The following is a 25,575-nucleotide window of genomic DNA, read 5'->3' on the forward strand; positions in this document are numbered from 1 at the left end:
CAAGTTGACAATTTATTTATAATTCCAAAAGGCCTCCAACAAGATCCTGCACCAGAATCTCCTAAAAAAATTAAATCTTGGGGTTAGAGACAAAGTACTAGCTTGGATCAAAAACCAATTAGGAGGCATAAAGCAAAAATAGGATTTTCAACACAGCAAAGGGTTAACAGCAGGGTGCCTCAAGATTTTGTACAAGTTTAATATATTTATTAATGATCTGTAAAGAGGGATGAATAGTGAGATAGCAAAATTTGCAGAAGACACAAAGCTATTGTTTAGTCAGGACCAGAAAGGAACTTGAGAGACCTAAACAAGGTAGGTGAATCAGCAACTCGATGGGAAATGAAATTTAATGTGAACAATGAAAAGTAATGCACATTGGATGGAAAAATCTAACCACTCTTTCACCTTATGGGTGCATCAATAAACTATATCAATCTAAGAAAGGAACCGGGGGGTTATTACAGAAATTTCAATGAAAATCTCTGCTCAATTCAGTCAAAAAAAATAACAAAATATTATAATGCGTAAGGAGTGGCATGGAGAATACTACCTAAAATTTTATAATAGATAAATCAATGTTGTGACCTTCACAGAATACTGCCCGCAGTACTGATCACCCCACCTCAAAAAGAACATTGTGTAACTAGAGAAACGTCAGAGAAGAGCATGGAAAATGATTAAAGGCCTTGAAAAAAACTCTCATATGAAGAAAGAAAAGGAGTACTTGTGGCACCTCAGAGACTAACCAATTTATTTGAGCACAAGCTTTCATGAGCTACAGCTTACTTCATCGGATGCATCATGAAAGCTTATGCTCAAATAAATTGGTTAGTCTCTAAGGTGCCACAAGTACTCCTTTTCTTTTTGCGAATACAGACTAACACGGCTGTTACTCTGAAACCTCTCATATGAAGAGAAACTGAAAAAAACCCTTTGTCCATCCAAGATAGAAAAGCTTAATGCTTATGCAACTTACGGTGGGGAGGCTGGACTGAGCCTGTAAAAACCAAGGCCTCCTTTGCTTTGCATGGACTTAAGAGGAAGCCCGTGTCCTTTGCCCCCTCCCACCGTACTGCTGCACGTCAGTGGTGCGTTTACACACCTCATGAGGTAGGTGCTGCGGCGGGGGGCGACGAAAGGGGGAGGCAACCGAGGCGACAGCCCCAAAGCCGTCTTGGCAGCCCCGGCGACGCAGGGCGGTGGGGAGGGGCCACCCATAGCGATGGAAACAGACAGCCTGGGAGCAGCGGGGCTGGTGAGCGGTTACCGGCTCTCCCAGAGAGCGGCCCCCTAGGCATAGCCCCCGTCTGCGGCCTTTGGGGGAGTTAACGGGGACTCCCCGCAGCCTGCGCCGCCGGGGGCAACTGAAGCGCAGACACTCGGACAGGGACCCTACGGGTGGGGGAAACAGCCCGTTACCATGGCGAGCTCCGGCCCCCTCCAGTCCTCACGGCGACCCGAGCGGGTTCCGACGCGCGTCTCAATCTGCGCGCGCTCCACTCTCACTGGTTGTGTCCGGCTGACGGCGAGAGGCGCTGCCGCCCTCACTTTCGGGCGCCCGAGCGGGGGTGTCGCAGGAGCGTGACGCACACTAACATGGCCTCCGCCGACTCGGACCGCAAGAGGAGGAAGCTCGAGGAGGCAGCGGCGGGCGCCGTAGCCGGGGATGGAGACGATGAACCGGAGGAAGAGGAGCGCTGGGTCGGGCCCCTCCCGGGGGAGGCTGCGCAGGCCAAAAAGAGGAGAGGTAACGCGGGGAGCCGCGCCCTGGTCCGGGCTACGGGGGAGCGGGGCGGTCCGGGCGGGCTCCAGGACACGGGCTGTGGCGGGGCGCTCCGGCCGGGAACGGTGCTGGAGTGCGGTGCCGGGACGATGGTAAACGCGTCCGAAACACTCGCACCGCTGGCATGTCTGCGGGAACAGTCAAAACTGCCCCCATCGTCTCTGTGATCCAGCCTCGTGTGCGATCCCATGTGCCATAAAGAGTAGCTCTTCCTCCTTCTCCTCTTGAAAAGTAACAAAAATTACCTTTGTTTTGTTGTTATAAAAGGTGATCAGGAAAATGTTGCGCCCCAACTGGTGAATGTTCATGCCAGTGCTGTAAAGTCTGTTGTTTTACGTGTGGAATTGGCTAAGAGCAGTACATGGATATGCGTTTTGTCAAAGAGTGGTTCCTCCTTCATTAATGCAACAAAGGCAAATATTTAAGATGCTGCATTCTTTGACTTGTTTTGAAGATTGCACAGCACAAGAACTTGAAATGTTTCCGTGTTCTAAATCTCACATGCTTCTCTTGGCCTTAAGAAAGAGGATTATAGGAACAGATGCTTCAAGATGTCACTCTGTGTCTTTGATTGTGCAGACAGGCACAATCTTAACTTTACTACCACGAGTAACCCTGCTATTCACGGTATGGAAGTTAAGCATGTGCACTGAGACCTACTGTTTGAAATGCTTTCACTTATGAAGATTAATTACTACTCCACACAAAAGGAAAAACTTAGCATCACTACAAGGAAGATCACATTTTATTGTAAAGCTAGGGTAAAGCAACAGACATACTTCTTGGAGAACACCTGCATGAACAGATTCTTTACAAAGCTTAAAATGTCAGAAATAGACAACTACTGGCAATCAGCTGCTTGTTGTTTTGTTGCTACAATTTTAACAGAGTTGCCTGATTGACGTTTCCATCATGGATTCTACCATAATACAAACATGGGATTGACTCGTCGTCTGCACAGGCCTACTAAATTAAATAGCAATGAGTGCAGTAGCCTCCAGCTAGACAAATAGCTGCAGTTGTGATTTAAGGAGTCGGAGCAGAAAGAATCTGATTCTTTTTGCAGTCTGTTAATAAAATGGGTAGAAATGCCAGTTATTAGATCTTAAATAGTGACATGCAAATGATGAAGCTGATTCAGTTGCTTAATGAAAACCACCAAAAATGGAAAGAGAAAGATGATAAAAAAAATAAAGGAACTTTCAAGATATGTACTTGCCCTACTCCATAATTGTGTGATATTGTTGTCACATTTTTCTCTCCTTTCCGTTTAGTCTGTTTATGAATCACACATTTTTGTCATGTCAAATTTAGACAGCAAACTGTTCAGGACAGTTATTATGTTGTTACAACTTTTGTGAGGTACCTAACATGTTTTTGAGTGCTGAAAGGTAGCAGTAATTACATCTGTCCTGTCAATAAACACATTTCTTATTGGTCAGATATTGTCATCTTGTAACAGAAGATTGAAGATTTGTTTGTTTTATGAGTTCTTTCATGACTGTAGTTATAGGCCACCTTTTCTAATATTAGTTATTTTTGCTGTGCTGTCCCTAGATTGGGAAGTGGTATCATTCAGTTTGCTACAGTAATGGGCATTGTTATCCTCTGTTTGGTATGTTAATTGAAAACAAAGTCCACTTATATAGGTATCGGAAGTTACTGCTTCTTATGGTGCGATATATATATCTGATCAGCTATTTTGATATCATGTCTGACAGTTGCCAGTCCCAGGTGCTTCAGAGGGAACTACAAGTGGAACAATTTGCTCATAAAGAAGTTGCTTCCTAGAACCCTCCTTTTAAATATTGGCATACGCCCTGAGGCTTAACGATTTATTCTTCTTCTAAACATTGTTTTTCTTTTAATTCTTACCAGTATGTGACTGAATGTTCTTATCCATATAATGTCCAATCTATTTTGAATCTTGCAAAGTTGTGTGTGTTCCAGAGAACAACACATTTGTCAGTTTTCTTAAAAATTTACTGCCTTTTAATTTAATTGAACGTATTCTTGTTTTACTTTCTTGAGAGGAAAAAAAAAATCTCTGAACCCCCTCTATTTCTGCTACATTCTTTTTTTTTTTTTTTAGATGGGGCAGTTAGAATTGAACACATTCATCCAGATGAGGCTATACTGTTGATTTATAGAATGGCATCATATTTACAGTATTTTTCCATCCCATTCCTTGTGCATCCCAAATTTTTGTTTGTCTTAACCTCTGCTGTACATTTAACGTGGGCTGCTTCATCCTTTGTTTATCTCTATAGGACTTTAACCTAGTCACAAGATTAAGTAAGAGGGACTTGCAGTGATCTTTGATCATAATGATGACCTTCGTCATCACTCCTACAGGCACAGTGATCAAAATAACAGAGTTGTAGCAGCAAGCCAAAGGAGCCTTATGCTCTCATTGCACTCCAATGCACTTCATTCTATCTGCATTGCAGTGCACTACTTGCCACCATTGTTTACATACTGCACAAAATTTGTAGTTGCCTTACTTCCCCTTTGTTCAAATGAGCTTAAAATGTAAATACTACACTTTTAACATTCACCTCTTGGCTTCTGTCTTTACCAAGTTTGGGTCATCAGACAGGGAAAGGTGCACTGAGTTCTCTGGTAATATCGGTCACTGGCTGTGCTTTCACCCACCAGTGGAGAGGGTTTGCCAGGACACAGTTGTTGTCTGTGAGCAACTAGTTAAAGCCACAAGTAGAAGTTGAGCAAATCTTAGAGGGGACCAGTATTGTAAAATCATTTATAGATTGAATGCCACTGCTTTTATTGTAAAGTTCTACCTCTTAGGGTATAATCATGGGACTTCAAATCTATGTCTAGCTAACATTATGAATATTTTTATGATGAATATCAATAAGTGGGTCATGACTAATTATCACTCTTAGAATAAATTATGACACCTCAGCCTGAGATGTATTGATTCTAAACACATCCCCAAAATTCTGAAAATTATAGTTATTCTCTAACAAAAGGATTTTTTCTAGATACTCTGTTTTGAAGTCTTCTTTGTGAAAGGTTTCCTTTTATATGAGAAATAATGTACTTTAAAGAAGCATTTGCATAAGGCCAATTTCTGATCTTGGATATTCAAGTTAACTTAATTGGGGTGGGACGGAGGGGAGGGAGACAATGCATGTAGGGACAGACTTTGGGCCTTTGGCATTAATATTGTGTTATCATTTCAGGAAACAGGTGTAATTGTTTAAAAGGGTGTGCTTATTTAAATATTAATTAAGTGAGAGATTAGATGCTTCTAGCACGCCAGCAGTTGGGAGATCCAGGTTCAAAAAATAGTGGTAGAAATCTCATTCATAATGTTAGCATGATGCCCTGATATCTTATCTTTTTGACTAAAACTAACGCAGGTAAAGTAATACAAGTGTAAATAATAATAGAGAGCGGAAGATGGGATATAATATTTATTAAAAGGAAATAATTTCTGCTTTTCTCTTATTTTGTTCAGTCCTTGAATTTGAACATGTCTACCTTGAAAATCTTCCGAGTGCTTCAATGTATGAACGCAGTTACATGCACAGAGATGTCATTACACATGTAGTGTGTACTAAGTGAGTCTTTTGTTTTTCACAGTGTCTTGCAGTCCCAAAACTTTTATGTGCATATGATAGGAAGTTTGTTGTTTTTTTTTTTTTTTTTTTAATAGAAATGTTCCTAATGGAACTTGATGATTTTGGACGTGGGATTTTAAATTCTTCAGAGCTAATTCAGATAGATTTGGTTTGGTTAAAGAGAGACACATTTTAAATCTTGTCAATTTAAAAGTAGTACTGTGTAACCCTTTGCTTAGTTTTGTGGATTTAAAATCCCATTTTCCTATTCTTAAATTACTTTTTCTCATCCCTATTTCTATGTGAAATGACTACACAAGCAGAAGAAGCTCTACATCAAATGCAGTCATATGCATAAAGTAAACAACTGCAGAGACAGAAAAAATATCTAACCTCTTTTAATTGCATTTACTTCTAACAATATTAGGATGAAAAAAATAAGACTAAAGTGTGTTGTTTAAGTTGGTGTAGTCTCTTTACAAATCAAGTCACAGAGTGTGGGAAGGTAATATCTTGCTTTTTAATGATTAATACTGAGATTGAACTGCTACTGCACACTTTGACAGACTCAGGATTGTTTACAGTAAGATATAAAGAATATTGTACTAATATGTAAGGTCGTGATACTAGCCATTACCCACTAGCTGCAAATACATTATATATTCATGTTGTACTTTTCTGAGTGAGGAAAAAGGAAAAAATGCATATCCATCTCAATAGTTATGTTGTACTAGTAAACCATTATTGATTCTTCCCTTCCACCCTCAAGTTTTTAACATTATATTTCAATTGATACGTTTATCACTGCAGGACAGATTTTATCATAACTGCCAGCCATGATGGACATGTCAAATTCTGGAAGAAAGTAGAAGAAGGGATTGAATTTGTTAAACATTTTCGTAGCCATTTAGGTAAGAAATCATATTGTATTTGATCTGTTTTTATTAGAACACAATTTTTCTTCAACTCTACTATCTATGTTCTATATTTGCAATATCTAGTAGTAGTTAAATATGTGTTTCATCAGGTGTTCTCCAAAGCTGGAGAATCTGGTCCTAGTCCATTATGCAGTAGAATTCTGGGGGCTTAGGACTTACTGTGGAAATAAACTTTAATGTTTGTTAGGTGTATTGTTTATAGGATTCTTATCAATTTATTTTATAATTTTCTGTGCTTCATTTTTAGAACTTGATGATACTGATTGTTCATGACAACAGTAAAACTTGTAAATTGCTATTTTTAATTAGATATACCAATCAACTTTAAAAAAACATATTATTTAGAGTCCTTCTAAAAGTTTAATTGCTACCATTGACTTCAACAAGTATGTTAATGCATACAAAATTTTATCCTTTCTGAGCTAAAAAACCAGCACATTATTTTCTTAAGTGGGATCAGTGGAGCAATTAAAAAAATAAGCAATTTTATGTTGGGTCACTAATTCTCTGTACAGTGGCTAACTACTCGAAGACAATGCAGATGTGAACTGTGCAATGTAGAACTCTTTATTAATTGTTATTATTATTTATTATTATTCTGTACTACAGCTTTAAAATACAGATACTATATACAACAATTGCAGGCTCTAAAATGTTGTTCTAAGATAGTTGGATTCCCCCCTCCTTTGAAGTGGTAAATACAACTTTCAAAACAAAGCATGAAGAGTATCTGTCTTTTCCATGTTTTAATATTATATTGGGTTTATTGTAACAGGGGTCATTGAGAGTATTGCAGTTAGTTCAGAAGGGGCATTATTCTGTTCTGTTGGGGATGACAAAGCAATGAAGGTGTTTGATGTAGTGAACTTTGATATGATCAACATGCTGAAACTTGGGTAAGTCATGTCATTCTGTAAAAACAATTTGGTGATTGTAAGTGTTTTTGAGTACTTTGAATAAGAGTGAATTAAACCAAATTCTGTTTGATCATTTTAAGTTTAAAAAAAAAAAATTCCAATCAGCCTTAATTTAACTAAGTTAAGGGAGTGTGTGCTATTAGGAAATGTGCCCAGCAGTTTAGAGATTTCCTGATTTATGTAGAGTTGTAATATATGTGGCTTTAATCTCCTGCTGTAAAAAGTGTGCAACAAAGTTTTCATATTGTTCAGTATGACATGCACCCGAGGATATGTGTCATGTAGCATATGACAAGATACATGATGGTAGTCATATCTCATGATAAGAGAGAAAAATAAGAGTTTTATTGCCCACTGAAAGTTCTTGTCAGGTCTTCAGTATTTCTCATTCTGAAAGTATCATATGTACATAGGCATTTTGTACCACACCTATTACTGAGATATCTGAAATTAACAGTGTTCCTATTGGGGCTGATAGTTTTATTTATTTGTTTTAATCCTATTCTCAGTTTACTTTACCCTTTCTACTTACTTTAATATTTAACAGTGCACTCACAACCAGTTTTTAAATCAACCCAGTTAGGGTCAGAGCTACTGTTTTTAACTGGAGAGCCGATTACAGTCTCTGTACTGCCATTCTGACAGCTGTTCTCGTTTTCTGCCTCTTAACCAGTTTTTACTCCATGACAGAACTTTGCTTTTCATGCCACAACTGCTTAATTTCCTTAAAGATCCTCAAAAAAGAAGCTATTACCAACATTATTTTGCAAGTCCAAAATAATTTTATCTACCAATTCTTAAGGATTTGCTAGTTGAGTTGTCAAAGAATTCTAAATAGCATAGTTTTTCCCTGGAGGCTGTACTGGTCCTTTGTATTATATAATGTTGGGTTTTGTTTTTCATAATTCTAGCTTTAGTATTGTTTCAACTAGCTTATCTGATACTGAAATAAGGCTCATTGGTCTGTGATTCCCAGGTTCTCTGTTAGCACCCTTTTTAAAGATAAGCATAACATTGGCTATTCTCCAATCCTCTGGTTCATTTTAATTATAGAGTACATATCTTTTTTGGCAGCTAAACCATTTCATTTTAAATTCCTTCAGAATTCTTGATTGATATAATTTGGTCCTAGTGATTTATTGCAATTTATTATCTGTTGATCTTTTTATTAATCAATTTGTAATACAGTCCTGATGATTTATTGCAGGACCCGATCCTGCTTCTGTTGAATTTGATGGCAAAACTGCATTTGTCTTCAGTTGCACCAAAATCTGACTTTAAATGATCAATTTGAGGATAGAGAAGAAATGCCATTGTCATGAAAGTTTAGCAGTAATAGATCTCCACACCAGATATTGTAGTGGATCACACCCCTATTTTCCCCACCCACCTTCTATACACTAACTTCCTGTCACCACTGCTTTGTGAAGCATTGTGGAAGAGCAGAGATTGGGTAACTAGCACATTCCTTTGGTAACACACCACTGAATTTTCATAGACCACATATTTTCAAAGCTTAATAAATAACAATTCTTCCCCAAAATTAACTCTGCCATTTGATTTCAAATGGATACTCCTCAACTTTTTGAAGTCATCTGGACTAACTTGCTACGTATGTCCTGGACTATCAAATTATTGATCTCTTTCTCTGTAATATCGAAAATAATACTGAACAGAAATCTAGCCCTTAGACGAATGTGTAGCCAAGTGTTATTTGCAGTATTGTTATAGCCATTTTGATCCCAGAATATTAGACACACAAGGTGGGTGAGGTAATATTTTTTATAGGACTAATAAAAGATATTATGTCACCCACCTTGTCTGTTTAGCAAATTGTTATGCATATCTATCGAGGTAAATCAAGCCCTGCTTATTTTGTTTTTGTTTTTTTCCTCTACTTTCTATTCTAGCTACTACCCTGGCCAGTGTGAATGGATATACTGCCCTGGAGATGCCATATCTTCTGTTGCATCTTCTGAGAAGAGCACAGGAAAGATATTCATATATGATGGTCGAGGAAATAACCAGCCACTTCATGTTTTTGATAAACTCCATACATTCCCTCTTACTCAGATAGGGCTGAACCCCACCTACAAAGTAGTAGTGTCTTCTGACAAGTCTGGCATGATTGAATACTGGACTGGGCCTCCTCATGAATATAAATTCCCCAAAAATGTGAACTGGGAGTATAAAACAGACACCGATTTATATGAATTTGCTAAATGTAAAGCTTATCCATCCAGTATATGTTTCTCACCTGATGGCAAGAAAATGGCCACTATTGGTTCCGATAGAAAAGTTAGAATTTTCAGGTTCTTGACTGGGAAGCTTATGAGAGTCTTTGATGAATCCTTGAGTGTGAGTTCAATTTTGCTTCTATATTCTGACTTCTATTCTTTTTTTTTTTGTATATTAATTTACTCACCAGTACCTTTATCTACTTTATCACCAGTTTCTAAAAAGATGGATTTTATTACTTACCTTATCTTACAAAGGAGTTTTTTTTTCTATATTAGCATCTTTTAATCTTATACTTCTATGGTCTCTAACTTCTGCATGCTAATCTGTGCTGAATATACTTTGAAATTTAATTAGTGTTTTTCATTTAGGAAATTTTATAGTTTTGTGCATCTAGACTGCCCATTTGCTAGAAAGCATTTGAAAAAATGTCTGCTTTAATCAAAATTGAGAAAAATGTAAGGGAAAAAAAATCTTTTTAAAGATTGCTTTGTTAGAGCAAACATACTTTTTTTTTCTTTGCCCAGGGTCTTGGATGCTAACTACAGCTTGTGTTTTGATAGTCAGAAGAAAAATAATTCTGATTGTGAATATTTCTGTTCCTGCTTTAGCTAAAGGAAATATTTGAATGGTTCACTCGAATATTTATTTAAGCTTGTGAGTAGTTGAGTAATCCTACTGAAGTGAAAGTTAAGTGTGTGTTTCAATGCTTTGCTAGATCACAGCATTATTGTGCATTCATACAACTGGTGACTGATTGTCTTGTTTCTGTAGATGTTTACTGAGCTGCAACAGATGAGACAACAGCTGCCAGACATGGAGTTTGGCCGACGTATGGCTGTTGAGCGTGAGTTGGAGAAGGTGGATGCAGTCAGATTAATTAACATAATTTTTGATGAAACTGGACACTTCGTGCTCTATGGAACAATGCTGGGTATTAAGGTGATAAATGTAGAAACTAACCGGTAAGTCTTATTCCAACCTACATATAATGGTTCCTCTCAAAAAGACTCATTTCAGCCAATTTTTTAATATTCTTGTTCCATTTAAAATTTTGCATGTTAATAGATCTTTCTATTTCTTTGGGGGGTTGTTGGTTTAAATTAGGCTGAAAATAAACTTTTTATGCCAAATATTGAATTTTATGGCTTAAAACTTGGTAAAATGAGAGACGATATGCATAAAAATCCTTGGAATAAGTATTTTGCACAGACAGTCCATTTCTGGCTAATAGTGAATACAATCAGATATACTAATGGAAAGTTAATGACCGTTTTGTATATAATTCTGCACGGTAGAATAAATGAGGATCAATGGGTTTGAGATTTTTAGGGTAGGGAAGGCTGAGCAGTAAGTTTTTTGTAGCAGTTTTGAAAAGGGAAAGCATTGTAAATAAGCCTGTAATAACATTCCCTCCTGCCCTCTCCCTCTCTCTCTATGTATAGATACACAAATAAATATATATTTGATAAGATGAGGTGCAGTGTTTCTTGAATTCTGCTGAGTCTGGTTATGACTGGAGGGGAGAGACTGTATGACATGAAAGTTTAACCGTAGTCATACTTTCCTTTTTTCTTTTTTTTTGTTTTGGTTTTTAAACACCATGTACTATAGGTGTGTTCGTATCTTAGGCAAACAGGAAAATATCAGGGTGATGCAACTGGCTTTGTTCCAAGGCGTAGCAAAGAAACATCGTGCTGCAACCACTATAGAGATGAAAGCATCTGAAAACCCTGTTCTCCAGAATATCCAGGCAGATCCAACAATAGTCTGCACATCTTTCAAAAAGAACAGGTTTTACATGGTTTGTATGGTTTCTGTTAGACTAATGCAGGATAGAAATTATTCAGTTTTGTGTGTTTGTTTTTTAAACCTCTTCTCCCAGACTTTTTAATGCTTTTTGACTTGAAGAATTTTGGTAGTGACACAACTTTCCCAGACAGGTCTCCTTAAATTACAACAATATTTCAGAACTTTTAGCTTGGATTTATCTGAGAGTAGCTTTATGATCCTTCAGTTTTTACTGAGTACAGCCCCCTAACCTGAAGCAAATACTCACCAGCAACCACACACCATACAACAGAACCACTAACCCAGGAACCTATCCTTGCAACAAAGCCCGTTGCCAACAGTGTCCACATATCTATTCAGGGGACACCATCATAGGGCCTGATCACATCAGCCACAATATCAGAGGCTCGTTCACCTGCACATCTACCAATGTGATATATGCCATTATGTGCCAGCAATGCCCCTCTGCCATGTACATTGGTCAAACTGGACAGTCTCTACATAAAAGAATAATGGACACAAATCAGACGTCAAGAATTATAACATTCAAAAACCAGTCGGAGAACACTTCAATCTCTCGGTCACTCGATTACAGACCTAAAAGTGGCAATACTTCAACAAAAAAAAACTTCAAAAACGGACTCCAAGGAGAGACTGCTGAATTGGAATTAATTTGCAAACTGGATACAATTAACTTTGGCTTGAATAGAGACTGGGAGTGGATGTCTCATTACACAAAGTAAAACTATTTCCCCAAGTACACCCCCCCCCTCCCCCCCAGACATTCTTGTCAACTCCTGGAAATGGCCCACCTTGATTATCACTACAAAAGATTCCCCCCGCCCCCCTGCTGGTAATAGCTCACCTTAAGTGATCACTCTGGTTACTGTGTGTATGGTAACACCCATTGTTTCATGTTCTCTATGTATATAAATCTGCCCACTGTATTTTCCACTACATGTATCTGATGAAGTGAGCTGTACCTCACGAAAGCTTATGCTCAAATAAATTTGTTAGTCTCTAAGGTGCCACAAGTCCTCCTTTTCTTTTTTCAGTAAATTGTGAATCTTGGATTCCTTTATATCTTTAGTAAAGTTTTAGTTCCTGTGATTGGCAGATAGGATTTCTTTTGAAGCTATATTTATATATAACTATGTAATTATTCTATAGTGCTTGGGAACCCCAGAGAAGGATCAGGGCTCATGCATGCTAAGCACCGTATAGAAAAGTAACAGACATTTGTTGCAGAAGCCTGACTGTCACTTGCTTAACTAGTACTTGTGCTTAACTTGATTGTTACCATACAGCACCAAGTGTGCATACTCTAAACTATCAGAAGGCAATTACAGAACTGAACACACAACTTTCAAAAGTACAGGCCAGGAAGAAAAGTTTGACAGATCTGGAATCGTTGTATTTATCAAGCATACAGAAAATATACAGTGTATTTCAGTGACTGTAATTGCCACCTGAAACTTTATAATGTACACACTTGGTGCTGTATGCTGACACTCCTCTACTGTTTGAACTTTATTGTGTGTTTTCTCTGACTAATTTTGTCTTCTGCCTTTTGAGGACTAGTCTAGGGATCATATTGCTGTGGTTGGAAACGGCTCTCTGAATTAATCAATATCTTTCTATAGTATTATATTAGAATGAAGACAGAATAAGAGTACTTACTGTACCCGTGTAATTAAATCAAGAGACTTCCAACTCTGCCTGATCCTAGCACAAGGAGCATTGCCTGAGCATGAGTGTACTTTACCTGTACACATTTTACATTCTTCCCTTTTAAATAAAACAATGTTAAAGGCAGGTGAGAGGTCTAGGGGAGAGAGATCACAAAAGACTACTTGGATTTCCAAATATCTGTACTGGAAATTGTGACCCTTTAATCTGCAGGTGGAAGGACTGTCAGAGTCTTTATTTCACGCATACTGAAATGCAGGAAGATAAACTTTTTTTATCTGATCTTTCTGACTGATTTTTAGCTGGAAAGCTTTGTATGGTATCTAAATAAGAAAAAATAAAGGTAGCAACCTTTGTCTTTTGTTCTTCAGTTTACTAAACGTGAACCAGAAGATACAAAGAGTGCAGATTCTGACAGAGATGTATTTAATGAGAAACCATCTAAGGAAGAGGTCATGGCAGCCACTCAAGCTGAAGGCCCCAAAAGAGTTTCTGATAGTGCCATTATCCACACAAGCATGGGAGATATTCATGTCAAGCTTTTCCCTGTTGAGTATGTATTTGATACCTTTTTAAAAATAGTTTTGCTTTTATTGTTCCTTTCTTTGAGGCTATTCGTTGTCGGTTACCAGGGCAGGGGGACTGCTTATAATTTGATTTCCCCTGCTCCCCATCCAAGGACCTCTTATTACATATTATTGTTTGCATATTTGCTTAATTAATTACATAAATCAAGCTGCTGGGATGTTAGCAAGGACAGTGGGGCAAAAAATAGCTTAAAGCAGCAACAAGGGCAGTGGTTCTCAACATTTTTTGTTGTTGTTGAAGTATTCCTTCGAAACTGTAAATCCCCCCCATGTCTGCTTGTATCATTTCTACGTTGTCAAATCTCACCTACTATTTTTCCTTATCTTCTTTTCCTTTCTTCTGTGTTCTTGTTTTACTTTTCATTTTCTGATTTATGGATTTGCTCTTTTTACCTTGTTTTGTTCTTTCTCTGATTCTCCCCCAGATGCTAGTGTGATACAGCACTGTTTTGTGCAAGTTATATGTTACCATAGAGATAGCAGAGCTGTGCTATTTCATGCAGTCTAGGGGAAAGGAGACTAGAACATGTGGGTGGCAGCAGCAGATCTGGCAACAGTTTTCTAAACCAGAGGGATGATGCATCCTGCAACTCCAAAAGGAATTGCTTTATGCATAAATTTTGTGCCATTGCAAACCTGAAACCTCTCATGAGAGCTACTTTTCCGTCAAAATTGTATCCTACAATGGAAAAAGTTTTTTATGTGCAACTGTGCATGAACTTTATGCCATTTATGTTCAACTGCTGACGCATAGCTGAGAGGTTCTGTGTACAACTGTTGATGGATAAAATCTTCTCTGTTCACATCTGTACTTCTGTACCCCAACGTCTGCTCCTTCTCATCTTTCCAAGCCCACTTAAGCATTAAAAATCCCTAGGAAATTTAATATACAAAACCTTTTTGTTGTGATGCACTTAGGGTTTGTTGTATGGGTAGCAACCCTGACAGTTTCACAAATGCATGGACATGAAAAGTAAAACCACTTAACAGTACATACTCTATGCTCCTCCACCCACGGACACATACGTGCCTTACCGTTATCACAACTGCCATACACCACAGTGCACCACAGCCTTCACTCTGCTCTCTAATAATGCTAGCCTTCCATCACTTCCTTCACCAACCCACCCTATCCCTATACAACGCACTACTATATCAAACATCCACAACTAATAGTACTAGGAGTATGTTGTTTTGTAAAAGGATTTGTTGAAGTGGACAGAGTTAAGGTTTGGAATGCATGGTTTGTCATATACAGCATTTGTGATAAATGGTATTTTGTGTGCCTCTGGATGGATAAGCTGGGTATGTATGGCTAAGTGGCATAACTTTTCATTTTCATGTTTTTGTGGGTCTGAGTCAGGTATGTTTGTATGTGTAAAGCAACCCTAACTGCTTTACAACAAAGTTTTTGTGTAGATTAAGTGTAAAGTTATTACATTGTTCTGTAACTCTGGTAACAATTTTGTCTGTGTCAAATTCAAGCCATGATGGTGAAAGGTTCTTTGCTAATTATTATTACTGCTAATAGAATACTAATGTGCCATCTAGTCCCTCTGTGATCCAAACAGTATTTGTATGTTGACAATCAGCAGTTTCAGTTTTAAAGAAGGGGTAACTGTGTGGCTCTGTGCTGATCTAGAAATTTCTTTTAGCACTAAAGCACTTAATCCTCAAATTCCTTACTTCCATTAGATGGTATTGAACACATCACTTGGTATACCCATTCATACTGCAGGCTATGGTTTGATAGAATTACCGTGGTAAAGGGATGTTAATTTATTTTTCTGCTTGTGAGTTGCATACTACTGCTGTTGTGAATGTTGGTTTCACTTTATACTTAATACTTTGTAATTTTATCTACAGTATGTAAGAGGAACTATGGGGAGGAAATACTGTCTCGTGGTTAGGGCACTAGGACTTGGGAGAACTGGCTTTTTTTTATGGCCCTGCTGTTGACCAGCTGTGTGACCCTGGGCAAGTCATTGCACCCATCTATGCTTCCTGCTTTTTGTCTGTTACCTGTTAAGCTTATACATTCTTTGGGGGCAGGGTCTGTCTTATATGGTTTTTCTTGTGTGTAGTGCCCAGTACAATGGGTCCCCGATCTCAGGCGGAGCTCTTAGGGCACTACTGCAATACAAAAAATTATTTAGTCTTGCCTTAAATTTGTTATGCAACTGCAGGTGCCCCAAAACAGTGGAGAATTTCTGTGTACACAGCAGGAATGGTTACTACAATGGGCACACATTTCACCGTATTATCAAGGTAATTTACAAAAGACTAATGCTTTTCCTGTTGGGTTGTATGACACAAAATGCAGAGCATAAGACATTTGTGCCAGTTCTGTCTGAGTTAGTCATTTGTATTGCTTTTTTTTGTTACAGTTAAGCATGGTGAATTATTATATTTAAATCAGTTAAATTGTCTTTTTTGGAATTGTTTCATAGAGCCTTTACAGGGAACTTAGATTTTGAAGAATGTTATGATTTAGTAAGGTTATGGTTCAGTTTAAAAGTAGTAGTCTTGTTGGTAAACTGCAGAGCAAACCTGAAAACTGAGATGTTGAGTTAAGTGCAGATTATAGTAGAACCTGAGTTACGAACTGATCAGTTAACCACACACCTCATTTGGTATCGGAAGCACGCCATCAGGCAGCAGCAGACCACCAAAAAAAAGCAAAAACAGTACAGCATGGTGTTAAACGAAAACTGCTAAAAAAGTAAAGCGAAAGCAGCATTTTTCTTCTGCATAGTAAAGTTTCAAACCTTTATTAAGTCAATGTTCAGTTGTAAACTTTTGAAAGAACCACCATGGCATTTTGTTCAGAGTTACAAACAACCTCCGTTTCCAAGGTGTTTAACTCTGAGGTTCTACCTTACTGTACTGAATGTCCTTGCTATCCAGGACAAAAACACAAACGAACAATCAAACAAACCCCCTGCAAAGTCTTGATGGTGCTTAGTTCACTGAAGATATCGCAGAGGGCATCACTATGCGACATCAGTATAAGTAAGTTGCAATGAGACTGGTATTTGTGATGACACATTCTGAGATCTTCTGTGAACTAGAATGTACCAAGAAGATTTTGTAAGATAAACTTTGTTTTTCTTGATCCTGATCTTTTCCCTAGTCAAAATCACTTGGGCTGCATCGCTTTTCCTGCAAATACAGAAGCTCAGACTTGTCCATGGAGGCTCCAAGGTTACCCATCCATTTTTCTTGTAAGGGATGAAATATTTTTAGGGATCATTCCCTGAATCTGACCACCCCAGACCTTCTCCCCTTCATTTCTGGCATGGTGGAGTTGGCCCCAAAGAGCAAACTGAAGGCTAAGAGGAGTTTTGACTATGAGGAAGCACTCTCAGAAGTCACAAAACGGAAGCTCTGCCACAATTGCTCCCAGCACTCGAATCCTTGCTCTAGCTGGAGAATAGGTTCAGAGTCTAGACAGCTTGTTAGCACAAGCTGAGAGTCTGGACAGCACTGTGTCGTCCCCCCACCACCTGAGACCCTTTGCAAGGGCAGGTTAGACCTCTTTGCCATTTGAAATACAGCAGGGAAGTCTGTCTTCAACCATTGGGAGTTCTTTGAGGGAACATTCTAAACTTCTCCAGCCCTTGCCAGCTGTCAAGTAATAGTCCCTTAGCAAGGAGTCTGGGCATTCTTGCTGACACGTCCTCCCCAGAAGAGGATCTGGGCATCCCTCTGGGATGTTCCCTTGTTTTTACTTTCCAGCTGTATTGGACAATGAGAAGCAAGCTCTAGATCCCTCCATGCAGAAAAAGTGCCAGAAGACAACACGAGCTAGGGAGCGGGATTGATCTCTAGTTGGGAACAAAAACAAAAAAAACCCCAACCAACCCTCCTTCCAAAGGGTAGAAGAAAAGCAAAGGAAAAAAAAACCCAACAAAGTGGCCAGAGTGCGCAAGTGAAAAGCCAAGATGCATGCCAGATGGTCCTCCCTTTCCACTAGCTCTGGCATGGAACAGGCTGATATGACATCACTTAGAACTCAAAGCAGTCATGTAGGGGTTAGGTAGGTCTGTGCTTTCTGCAGGAATGGACAGCTTGTAAAGTTTTAAACTTCTGCTGTATGGGATAGAAAAATAAGTTGATAAAACTGAACACTTTTGCAGAAGGTAAAGAATTACAGGTACATAACCCCTACAGGCTCATATGTTATCTTGCCAATAAGATATGTTAGAGGATCTTATTCTGATGATGAGCTGGCCATCACTTTAAAAAGAAAAAATCATACTATTTGGGGCACTCTGGTTTTTATTCTAACACTTGCATATTTTACATAAAAGTCGGTCAGTTTTAAAAACAAATCTTGTCTTGAATTTCACAGCCTTGCAGATTTGTGCGTTCTACAGCAAAATGTGATGGTGTGTTTCATTCCTATCCAGGGTTTTATGATTCAAACTGGTGATCCAACTGGTACAGGAATGGGAGGTGAAAGCATCTGGGGAGGAGAATTTGAAGATGAGTTTCATTCAACTTTACGACATGACAGACCCTACACGCTTAGTATGGCTAATGCAGGATCAAACACCAATGGTTCCCAGTTCTTCATAACAGTGGTACCAACTGTAAGTAATATTTAAAACCCAGTTTAAGCTCTGATTTGAAGATCAACCATGATGGTACTATGTAAAGAAGCAGTTGTGCCAGTTCTGTAGTGAAAAAGGAGGATGCCATTGTGCAGCTAATTTTATGTAGTTAATGTGACAAAAGCACATCGCTTAAGTTTGACTGAAAAATGCCCTTTAGAAAGAGTGATTAAACTTGATTATGAAAGGCTTTAGACTTGAGAATTTGAGTAAAAGGCACATGTTACATTTTAAATCTTATTGTAGACTATGGAATTTTGTATTAACAGGAGTTATCTTCTGCTGTAATCTGAATTAAATTTTTGTTTATTAAATATCTCTCTCACTAAGACTGGCAAAACTTCTGCATGGGTTGTGAGGATTTAGCAGGTATGGATACTACTACTACCTGTGGCCTGTTGTATTCTGGCTTTGCACAGGGGTCAAGATTTGGCCCCAAAGTGTTTCCATTAATACTTTCATTTTTGTGTGACTTAGTTCACTATATACTAGAATTAGGAAACTTTGGTATGAGTCTAAAACCAAACCAAACCAAACCCTTCAAAATCCTGTCGCCTATGGATGTTCTTAGAAGTAATCTGCATATGCACCATCATTTTGCTATTTTAGAGACTTGGCCTTTTAGAGCTGTTTTAGGGGCACTTATAAACAATTTAATAGCTGAGGTTGAGGAAGCTGTAGTGGTTTGCAGGGAAATAGTATTAACATATGACCCACTTCCAAATTGCTCACAAATCTGAACTTTACCCCTTTTCTCGTGGTGGTAAAAGATGATGATGATATTGTCACAACTGAGTTTCAAGCATGTGAAAGCATTAGTTTTCATATATAGGTAGGCTGGAATGGAATTTATGCTAACATTCCATTTAGAAAGTTATTTTTTTCATTATTGAAGGTCTATGAATTAAAGTGACTGCATAGCTAGCATTTTTGCCTTGCAAGGTATTTTATTAATGCTTAGGTATAAACAAATTTAAGAGATAAGTAGCTTCAGAGTTGTTGAACAGTGTAACAGACACTTTGATATGGTTTCACTGTATACTTGTTAGAACAATTAACAGTGAATACACTTTAAAGTGTAGTGCTTAAAATGTAATAACCTTGATCTACAATTGCATTCACTTATTCTAGCACTAAATCTCTTCCTGTCCTACTATTTAACCTACAGAATAATTTATATTTTAACAAAAGTTCTGTTTCCTGTCTTCGTTCCACCCCTTAAACAGCCTTGGCTGGATAACAAGCACAGTGTGTTCGGACGAGTAACTAAAGGAATGGAAGTTGTTCAGAGAATCTCAAATGTGAAAGTAAATCCCAAAACTGACAAACCATATGAAGATGTCAGCATCATTAATATCACTGTGAAGTAAAACAGAATTTGAAAAACCTACCTTAAAAATGTTGTGGGACCCAAAAGCAAACAACCTGAGCAGTGGACTTCACTTTCATAGTGCCCTGCTCTGAAAACCCCCAGGACTGCACAAAACACCAACCCTTCTACCGATCATGTAGCTGAAATGCTACAAACTGTATTTTTAATAACTTTATATTTTAAAATAAAAGGTGACCATGTTTGTTACTTTTGTCTCTTGCATCTTTTCTATGTTAAATTAAATGTATTTGTACATTCACAATGTCTGAAGGGTACTAATTTTGCATAATCATGAGCATGTTAATCTAACTTCCCATTACTCTTGCTAATGTCTTCCTTACTAATGCATAAGATCCTGTTTAGGTTAAGATGAACTGCTTGACTGTGGGCTGTAATAGAGCACTAATTGCTAGCAGTAGACTTAATGGACTAATCTTCTAGTTCCACCTAAAATTCTACACAAGTATTTCTTTCCACTAAAATACCAGTTTGAGATCTCTTCACCATTAATTTTAATGAGGGTTGCTGCTATTTCAGGTGTTCTAGTAATGTGTGTCATTTAAATGAAGACCAGATAACTGCTATTACCTTTACAGACTTCTAGTGAACTTGTGTCAAACCATGATCTTATCACTAAATGCTCTCCTTACACAGTAATTTTAACTCTGTCAAAAACTATTTGTTGGGTTCATTTAATCCTAGGCCATAGCACAAGATTTAATTGGGTTAATATTCAGGGTAGCCTGTTCACAAAACCTAATGCAATATGCTGAAGCTTTTTTTTCCCCCTGTTCAACTGAAATCTCTTTTCACCCTAGATTAGCACATTTTTCCTCAGAGGATTTCAGGGGCTCTTTACAAGTGAGTGCTGCATGTAATTTGAACTTCCCCTCCTTATGAAGGTTTGTACTTTCCCCATTTATTTTGGGTGGTTGAACTCTGCACTCTTATTAGGTTGCTTCTGTCATTACAGGTCTTTGGAATAATGTAATAAGGGTTGTTAAGAGGTTACACTTAAGAATGACTTTTGGGGAGAGTCAGGCAGAATATGGAATTACTGGTTATTAGATGTAGCTTTTAAAAAAACTTGCACCATACATATGCTTTTTTCAAAGATCTGATTTCTATAAATTCAGATAGAGTACAAGATTATAGCTGTAGGTAGCATATTGAATTAGGGTAATATCTGGCAAAGCAGATGCATTCAATAGTTGAACAGTTAATTTTGATACGTAGAGGTGAATGGAAAGGCTCCAGGCATTTCAGTACCCTGAAACCTCATTAAGACATATTTCTGTACAAAAATGTAAAAGGCTGGGGCTAATCTACATGGATTACAAGTAAAGAGTGTTGGGGGTGTGGATGAAGTTTAAAAATCACCTTTTACAGTTCCACAATCCTTGGGCATGGGCCTCATTTCTTGGGTTAGAGCAGCCTGAACACACCTCCAACTTCTGCTAGCAGCACCTAACCCCAAGAAGCTGAAGACTTCCATGGTGTAAGGTCATCCCACACACCCTTTTCCTTGCTATGCTGCCACCAGGTGGCTACATTGAGTAAGAGCCCCATACTGCTCCATGCATATACTGTAGTTTCATCCTCTTTAGGATCCACCAGCATGGTGTAAAGCAGTCATACCACAGTATCTTCTCTCTGTTCTCTACTACATTGAATAGGTCTCATTTCTTCCAACTTCTACCTGAATACAAGGCTTATAGGGACATTTGCATTCCCAGAGTTAGGTTAATCTAAGCCCCCATTTTGGCTTACAATTGCCCCTTAATGTCATGCTGGCAACCAACACATTTTTGCCTACCTTCTCTTCCTCCTTCCCTGCCTAAAACAATGTCAAAAGGAAGTCCCTAGCTTAGACTAAATTCAGTGCAACAAGACTAGTGTAGCAGAGACGTAACAGCACACTGGATATAAACTCTAACTTCAATAGTCCTGCATTAATTCAAAAATAGATTTAATTATATTAGAAGAATGCTCAGTATTTATACAAAGAGGGTGGGTTTTTTAACTCTGCCTTTCTTTTCAATGAGACAAGGTGGTTTTTTTTTATTGGACCAACTTCTGTTGGTGAGAGAGACAAGCTTTTGAACAGAAGTTTGGTCCAGTGAAAGTTATTACTTTACCCACTTTGTCTCTCTAATATCCTAGAACTGATGTGGCTACAATACTGTACACAACCTATTTTCTTTGTCAGGGTGTTGGTTTTTTTCCTGTATTAATATAACTGCAGTCTTGAAGTTGTCAGAGGAACCTGGAAGGTTTTTTTTCCAAGAATCACCCACCTGTATTCAATCTCAGATTACAGGCACAGCAGCAGTATGCTAAAGCACTGCTCATCCCACAACATGCTATTCTCTCACTCAGGGAGTTACAATAGTGTCAATAATGAGAAATAGAAATTCCTGGCACACTGGTAGGAATACAAATCCAGTATGGCAGCTGATTTCAATCAGTGATATCATTTGTAACTGAAGTCAGATGACAAATATGTACACACATCTGGATAAAATACCACTTGAGTGTTCTGAGTAGAGCTGCACTTCAAACTTGCCAAGTACATTTACCTCAGTCAAGGTCTAAGTGCTGAGATTTGTGCCTGATAGTCACAATAGCCCTAGCTGTAACATAGGGATAGTTGTTTTTCTGCTAGTATTAAAAGTGAAGTCCCTGAGGCCTACTTTCTAAATACTGCTACCTTTTTTTTGTATCACAGTTTTTTGAAGGTAGGTATTAACCCAATCCAATCCTTGAGAACTTTGGATACTAATGCCAACATTTTCAGCATCATGAAATGGTCATCTTCAGACCATAACCTTTTCATTGTGAACAACTTCCAAATTCTAGCATTAGATTAACCTGCAACAAGAGTGGCTTAAATGAAAGTACTCAAAAGAAGGATAGTACCCTAAACCAGAGGGTTAAAGTATTCTCTTTATTGGGGAAAAAAAAGTTTTCAAGGCCATTCAGAAACTCCATCAGCTAAATCACTCTTCCATTACGTAAGAGCTGTTCCTTTGTAAAGTACTACCGTACCCAACCCTGCTCCAGTACCCCAGAACAAGAACTGTTGGTGAATATCTTCCTGCAGGCAGAACCTCAGTCATCATTCAGTCCACAAGCAGAATCAGAAAAAGTTCAATTACATACCATGAAAGTTAGACAATACCAAGAAGTCAGGCATTACTGCTCAAATAGCTTAGCTATTGTTTACTATTTTGAAACAAGATTTAAAAACACTTTTCTTTACTCACTGCACATGTTATGTTTACTCAGTTTCAAAATTAAGCCAAAATCTAGACCTGACAGCTAAATGCTATAGTTAACTTTTTAAACAATTCAGGCTTTAGTCTTAGCCAGATAATTCTCTGCAATACTTGTAATTTGTTTTTTTTAATTTTAATAGAATGGGAGAAGCACATCCCAATCATAACCTGCATAAGTTAGTACACTAAAAACTGAAGTTCAAGACATTTAAAATTTACAATTGAAGCAGTTTATATATAGTATTAACACAAATAAATTTAAGTTTACTTGATAACACCTGAAGAGTTCACAGACAAATGCAAGACCTATTTTCACAGTTACTTGAATCAATCACATTAGTTTGCATTTAAAAAATACTTTTATGCAAGTATACTACATTTGCAGCAGAACTTTCTTTTGTTCTGAAAGTAAAAGATGAGTAAGTGAATTTTTCCCCAAACATACTCTTCTCTACAAGCTCTTCAAAGTTTTGCCGAGTGCTTTAAAATAACCAGAGAAAACAAAAGTAACAACAGCCCAGTGGGAGAGTATGTACAATTGAACCCACTGAAGATGTAGAATGTACCAACTAAAATGACAAATTTCATATTAGATCTTCCAACCAATGCATGTTTTATTCATTAAAAATCTTCCAGCTAAAGTGTCTGTTCCTGAGGAACTTGTTAATATTTGAAAATAAAACTATGAAAAGGACAGTCAAAGAATTATAAAGGTCTGTGCTGGGTCTGCCATATAGGCTGAGCAGATAGTCAAAGGGGCAGAAAATGTCTATTGTGCAAGAGATTGCAGGCTGAAAGGTGAACAATTTTCAGTTTGATTTGGGCAGCAAAAATTCTTCAGTCCATGTAAATTATGTACAATATTATCAGGTGTATTCTGAATGAGAATATAGCTTTCAAATACAGTCTGAACTTAGTGTCTGTAAAATCCTTCTCTTAGCATTCTAGTATGGGTGCCAGGATTTTTAAGATCACTTCTAAATGTGAAGACTAGCTTAATTTGTATCTACACCTTTGAAAACAGTGACACTTGTCACTTGAGCTACAATTCAAATTGTTCAGTTTCAGCAAGCTTAATGTACATATAACACCATTAGCATGAAATGTAAAGAATGGAGGTGATTATAAACCAGTGTCATCAGGAGGGGGTAGTTATCACAGCTGCTGCCTCCTGAAGTGCAAATGTATTAAAATAATTTGTTTATATATTCTTTGTTTTAACTACTGTATGTAGTGGGGAAAAATGCTACAAAATACGTACTAATACCATAGTATTCCTTCTGCATGGCCTCGTCACTTTCCAGGGGTTAGTTACAGAAGGGATCAGAGGAGTCACCAGGGGTACTCACCACACAGATTTATGGTGATCAGAACTGTGTGCACAGCAAAAGAGGAGACATCAATAAATTATTCCAATCTTCTCCAAATTTAAACAGAGATACAGCCCCAAGATTCTGTGAGTTTGTGAATGAATAATCTTTGAATACAGGCACTGGTGACAGTTCCAAGTATATAAAGAATCTGAATCAGACACTAAAAGTTTAGATCAGATTTTACCATCTGCTGTTCTAAGTAAGAGTTATTAAGTGTGCGGTGCTTTTACAGCAGGTTGCTTAATATTTTAAGGCTGCTACCTCTTTCTGGAAGCATAACTCATGTAAAAATATAGAGGTGGGCTGATATTTCAACTGCTTTCTTTAGGAAGTTCTTAGCTTAACTTGATTTAAGGATGAAGTTTAATCTCTAAAGACACAATGTCCTTGGGCATGCACAGGAACTCCCATCAATATATTTTGTATTATTAATGGAAAGATGACATTTCAATATGTATAACTTTGCTTTGCTTTCATTTAACTGCATCTTTTATTATTAATGGTAGTCAATGCCAACACCCATTAAATCTGCAAGGTCCTAGGAAGACTACTACGTTCTTACCACTTTCTAGTCCTATACACAACCCAAGGCATGCAATAAGGCTAATAAATAAATGACTGGGGAATAACTTTCCTTCTTGTAGTGTCTATATGGAGTTTTCAAAGCAAAATTTAAGCTAATGCTTTTTTAAATGTACTACAAGTGGCATCATGTGTTACCAAAGAGCATCTAGAGTTTTGGTTGCTTTCTAAATAGCTCAAGAGTTTGTTTTGTTTTTTTTGAAGTTGCTTTTTGGATAAGAATTTTATTGTAATAGTAAGTAACTTCTGTGCCCTTATGCTGAAATTAGAAAATTTAGATACACGTTTTAGCAGAAAAACTTTGCTTAAATTGGAAGTAACAACCTAGTTTCACACACAAAAAAATAAAAATCTAGGCATTTTAGCAGCCAGCCCCCCCAATAGTCTGTTGCATTACCAAATTTTAAAAACTGTAGCAATTGCACCAAGTGTTTACTGCACCAATTCCACAATCCTTGATAAGCAGGTGCCACGTATATTCTCTTCTGTAACCAGAGCTCTAGATAAATCTCCATCTTCACAATGCAGACCTTGTTACAACATCCTAACCCGTGCAAATAAGTGAATTACAAATTTAATTTGCAATTGTCATGAAATTAAGCCACATCCAGTACACCTGCAGCCACCAGTTGCCTTGAAAGCCAGTCCAATCCTTCATATAGTCCCATGCCACTTTGAGCATCACAGCCCTGAATATACCAGCTACGGCCACAGCAGAGTTTATGGAGACTCAGCATTTCTGTGATTTCTTCGACTGAAAGAGCCCCCGCTACATCCTGCAAGAGAGCCAGGCATTATTTTAAATGCACATAGTAAATTTT

At 37.9% G+C, this 25,575-nt stretch overlaps 3 protein-coding genes across 4 annotated transcripts in view; 1 reads left to right on the forward strand and 2 right to left on the reverse strand.

Moving 5' to 3' along the window:
* The window catches only part of CENPK (centromere protein K), a 48,108-nt gene extending 46,565 nt beyond the window's left edge, over window positions 1-1,543 (reverse strand). Inside the window, exon 1 of the mRNA XM_074952628.1 lies at window positions 1,423-1,543. Within this exon, the coding sequence (XP_074808729.1) occupies window positions 1,423-1,425 (3 nt within the window). The 5' untranslated portion in view covers window positions 1,426-1,543. The remainder of the gene's footprint in view (window positions 1-1,422) is intronic.
* Window positions 1,544-1,579: 36 nt separating this feature from the next.
* Window positions 1,580-19,670, forward strand: PPWD1 (peptidylprolyl isomerase domain and WD repeat containing 1). Of its 2 annotated transcripts, XM_074952625.1 has the most exons (11): window positions 1,580-1,750; window positions 5,271-5,373; window positions 6,184-6,284; window positions 7,087-7,207; window positions 9,139-9,586; window positions 10,241-10,431; window positions 11,081-11,270; window positions 13,318-13,499; window positions 15,720-15,801; window positions 17,946-18,128; window positions 19,376-19,670. In XM_074952625.1, exons 1-11 carry the CDS (start codon window positions 1,600-1,602, stop codon window positions 19,517-19,519), a joined length of 1,896 nt encoding a protein of 631 aa, XP_074808726.1. In that variant the 5' UTR covers window positions 1,580-1,599; the 3' UTR covers window positions 19,520-19,670. The 2 variants fall into 2 exon arrangements, with proteins under 2 accessions (XP_074808726.1, XP_074808728.1); XM_074952627.1 differs by lacking the exon at window positions 5,271-5,373 and having other exon boundaries at window positions 1,616-1,750; window positions 19,376-19,669.
* Window positions 19,671-22,453: 2,783 nt separating this feature from the next.
* Window positions 22,454-25,575, reverse strand: part of TRIM23 (tripartite motif containing 23) — a 31,312-nt gene continuing 28,190 nt past the window's right edge. Inside the window, exon 11 of the mRNA XM_074952633.1 lies at window positions 22,454-25,530. Within this exon, the coding sequence (XP_074808734.1) occupies window positions 25,351-25,530 (180 nt within the window). The 3' untranslated portion in view covers window positions 22,454-25,350. The remainder of the gene's footprint in view (window positions 25,531-25,575) is intronic.

The sequence above is a fragment of the Natator depressus genome, chromosome 5 (assembly GCF_965152275.1).
Source record: "Natator depressus isolate rNatDep1 chromosome 5, rNatDep2.hap1, whole genome shotgun sequence".
NCBI lineage: Eukaryota > Metazoa > Chordata > Testudines > Cheloniidae > Natator > Natator depressus.

Bases quoted from the DNA above. Each gene is read 5' to 3' on its own strand.
- PPWD1 (XM_074952625.1), top strand. From the start codon at position 1,600: ATGGCCTCCGCCGACTCGGACCGCAAGAGGAGGAAGCTCGAGGAGGCA. The intron at 1,751-5,270 runs GTAACGCGGGGA...TATTTTGTTCAG, and splicing joins GCAGGCCAAAAAGAGGAGAG to TCCTTGAATTTGAACATGTC. The intron at 13,500-15,719 runs GTATGTATTTGA...ATGCAACTGCAG, and splicing joins GTCAAGCTTTTCCCTGTTGA to GTGCCCCAAAACAGTGGAGA.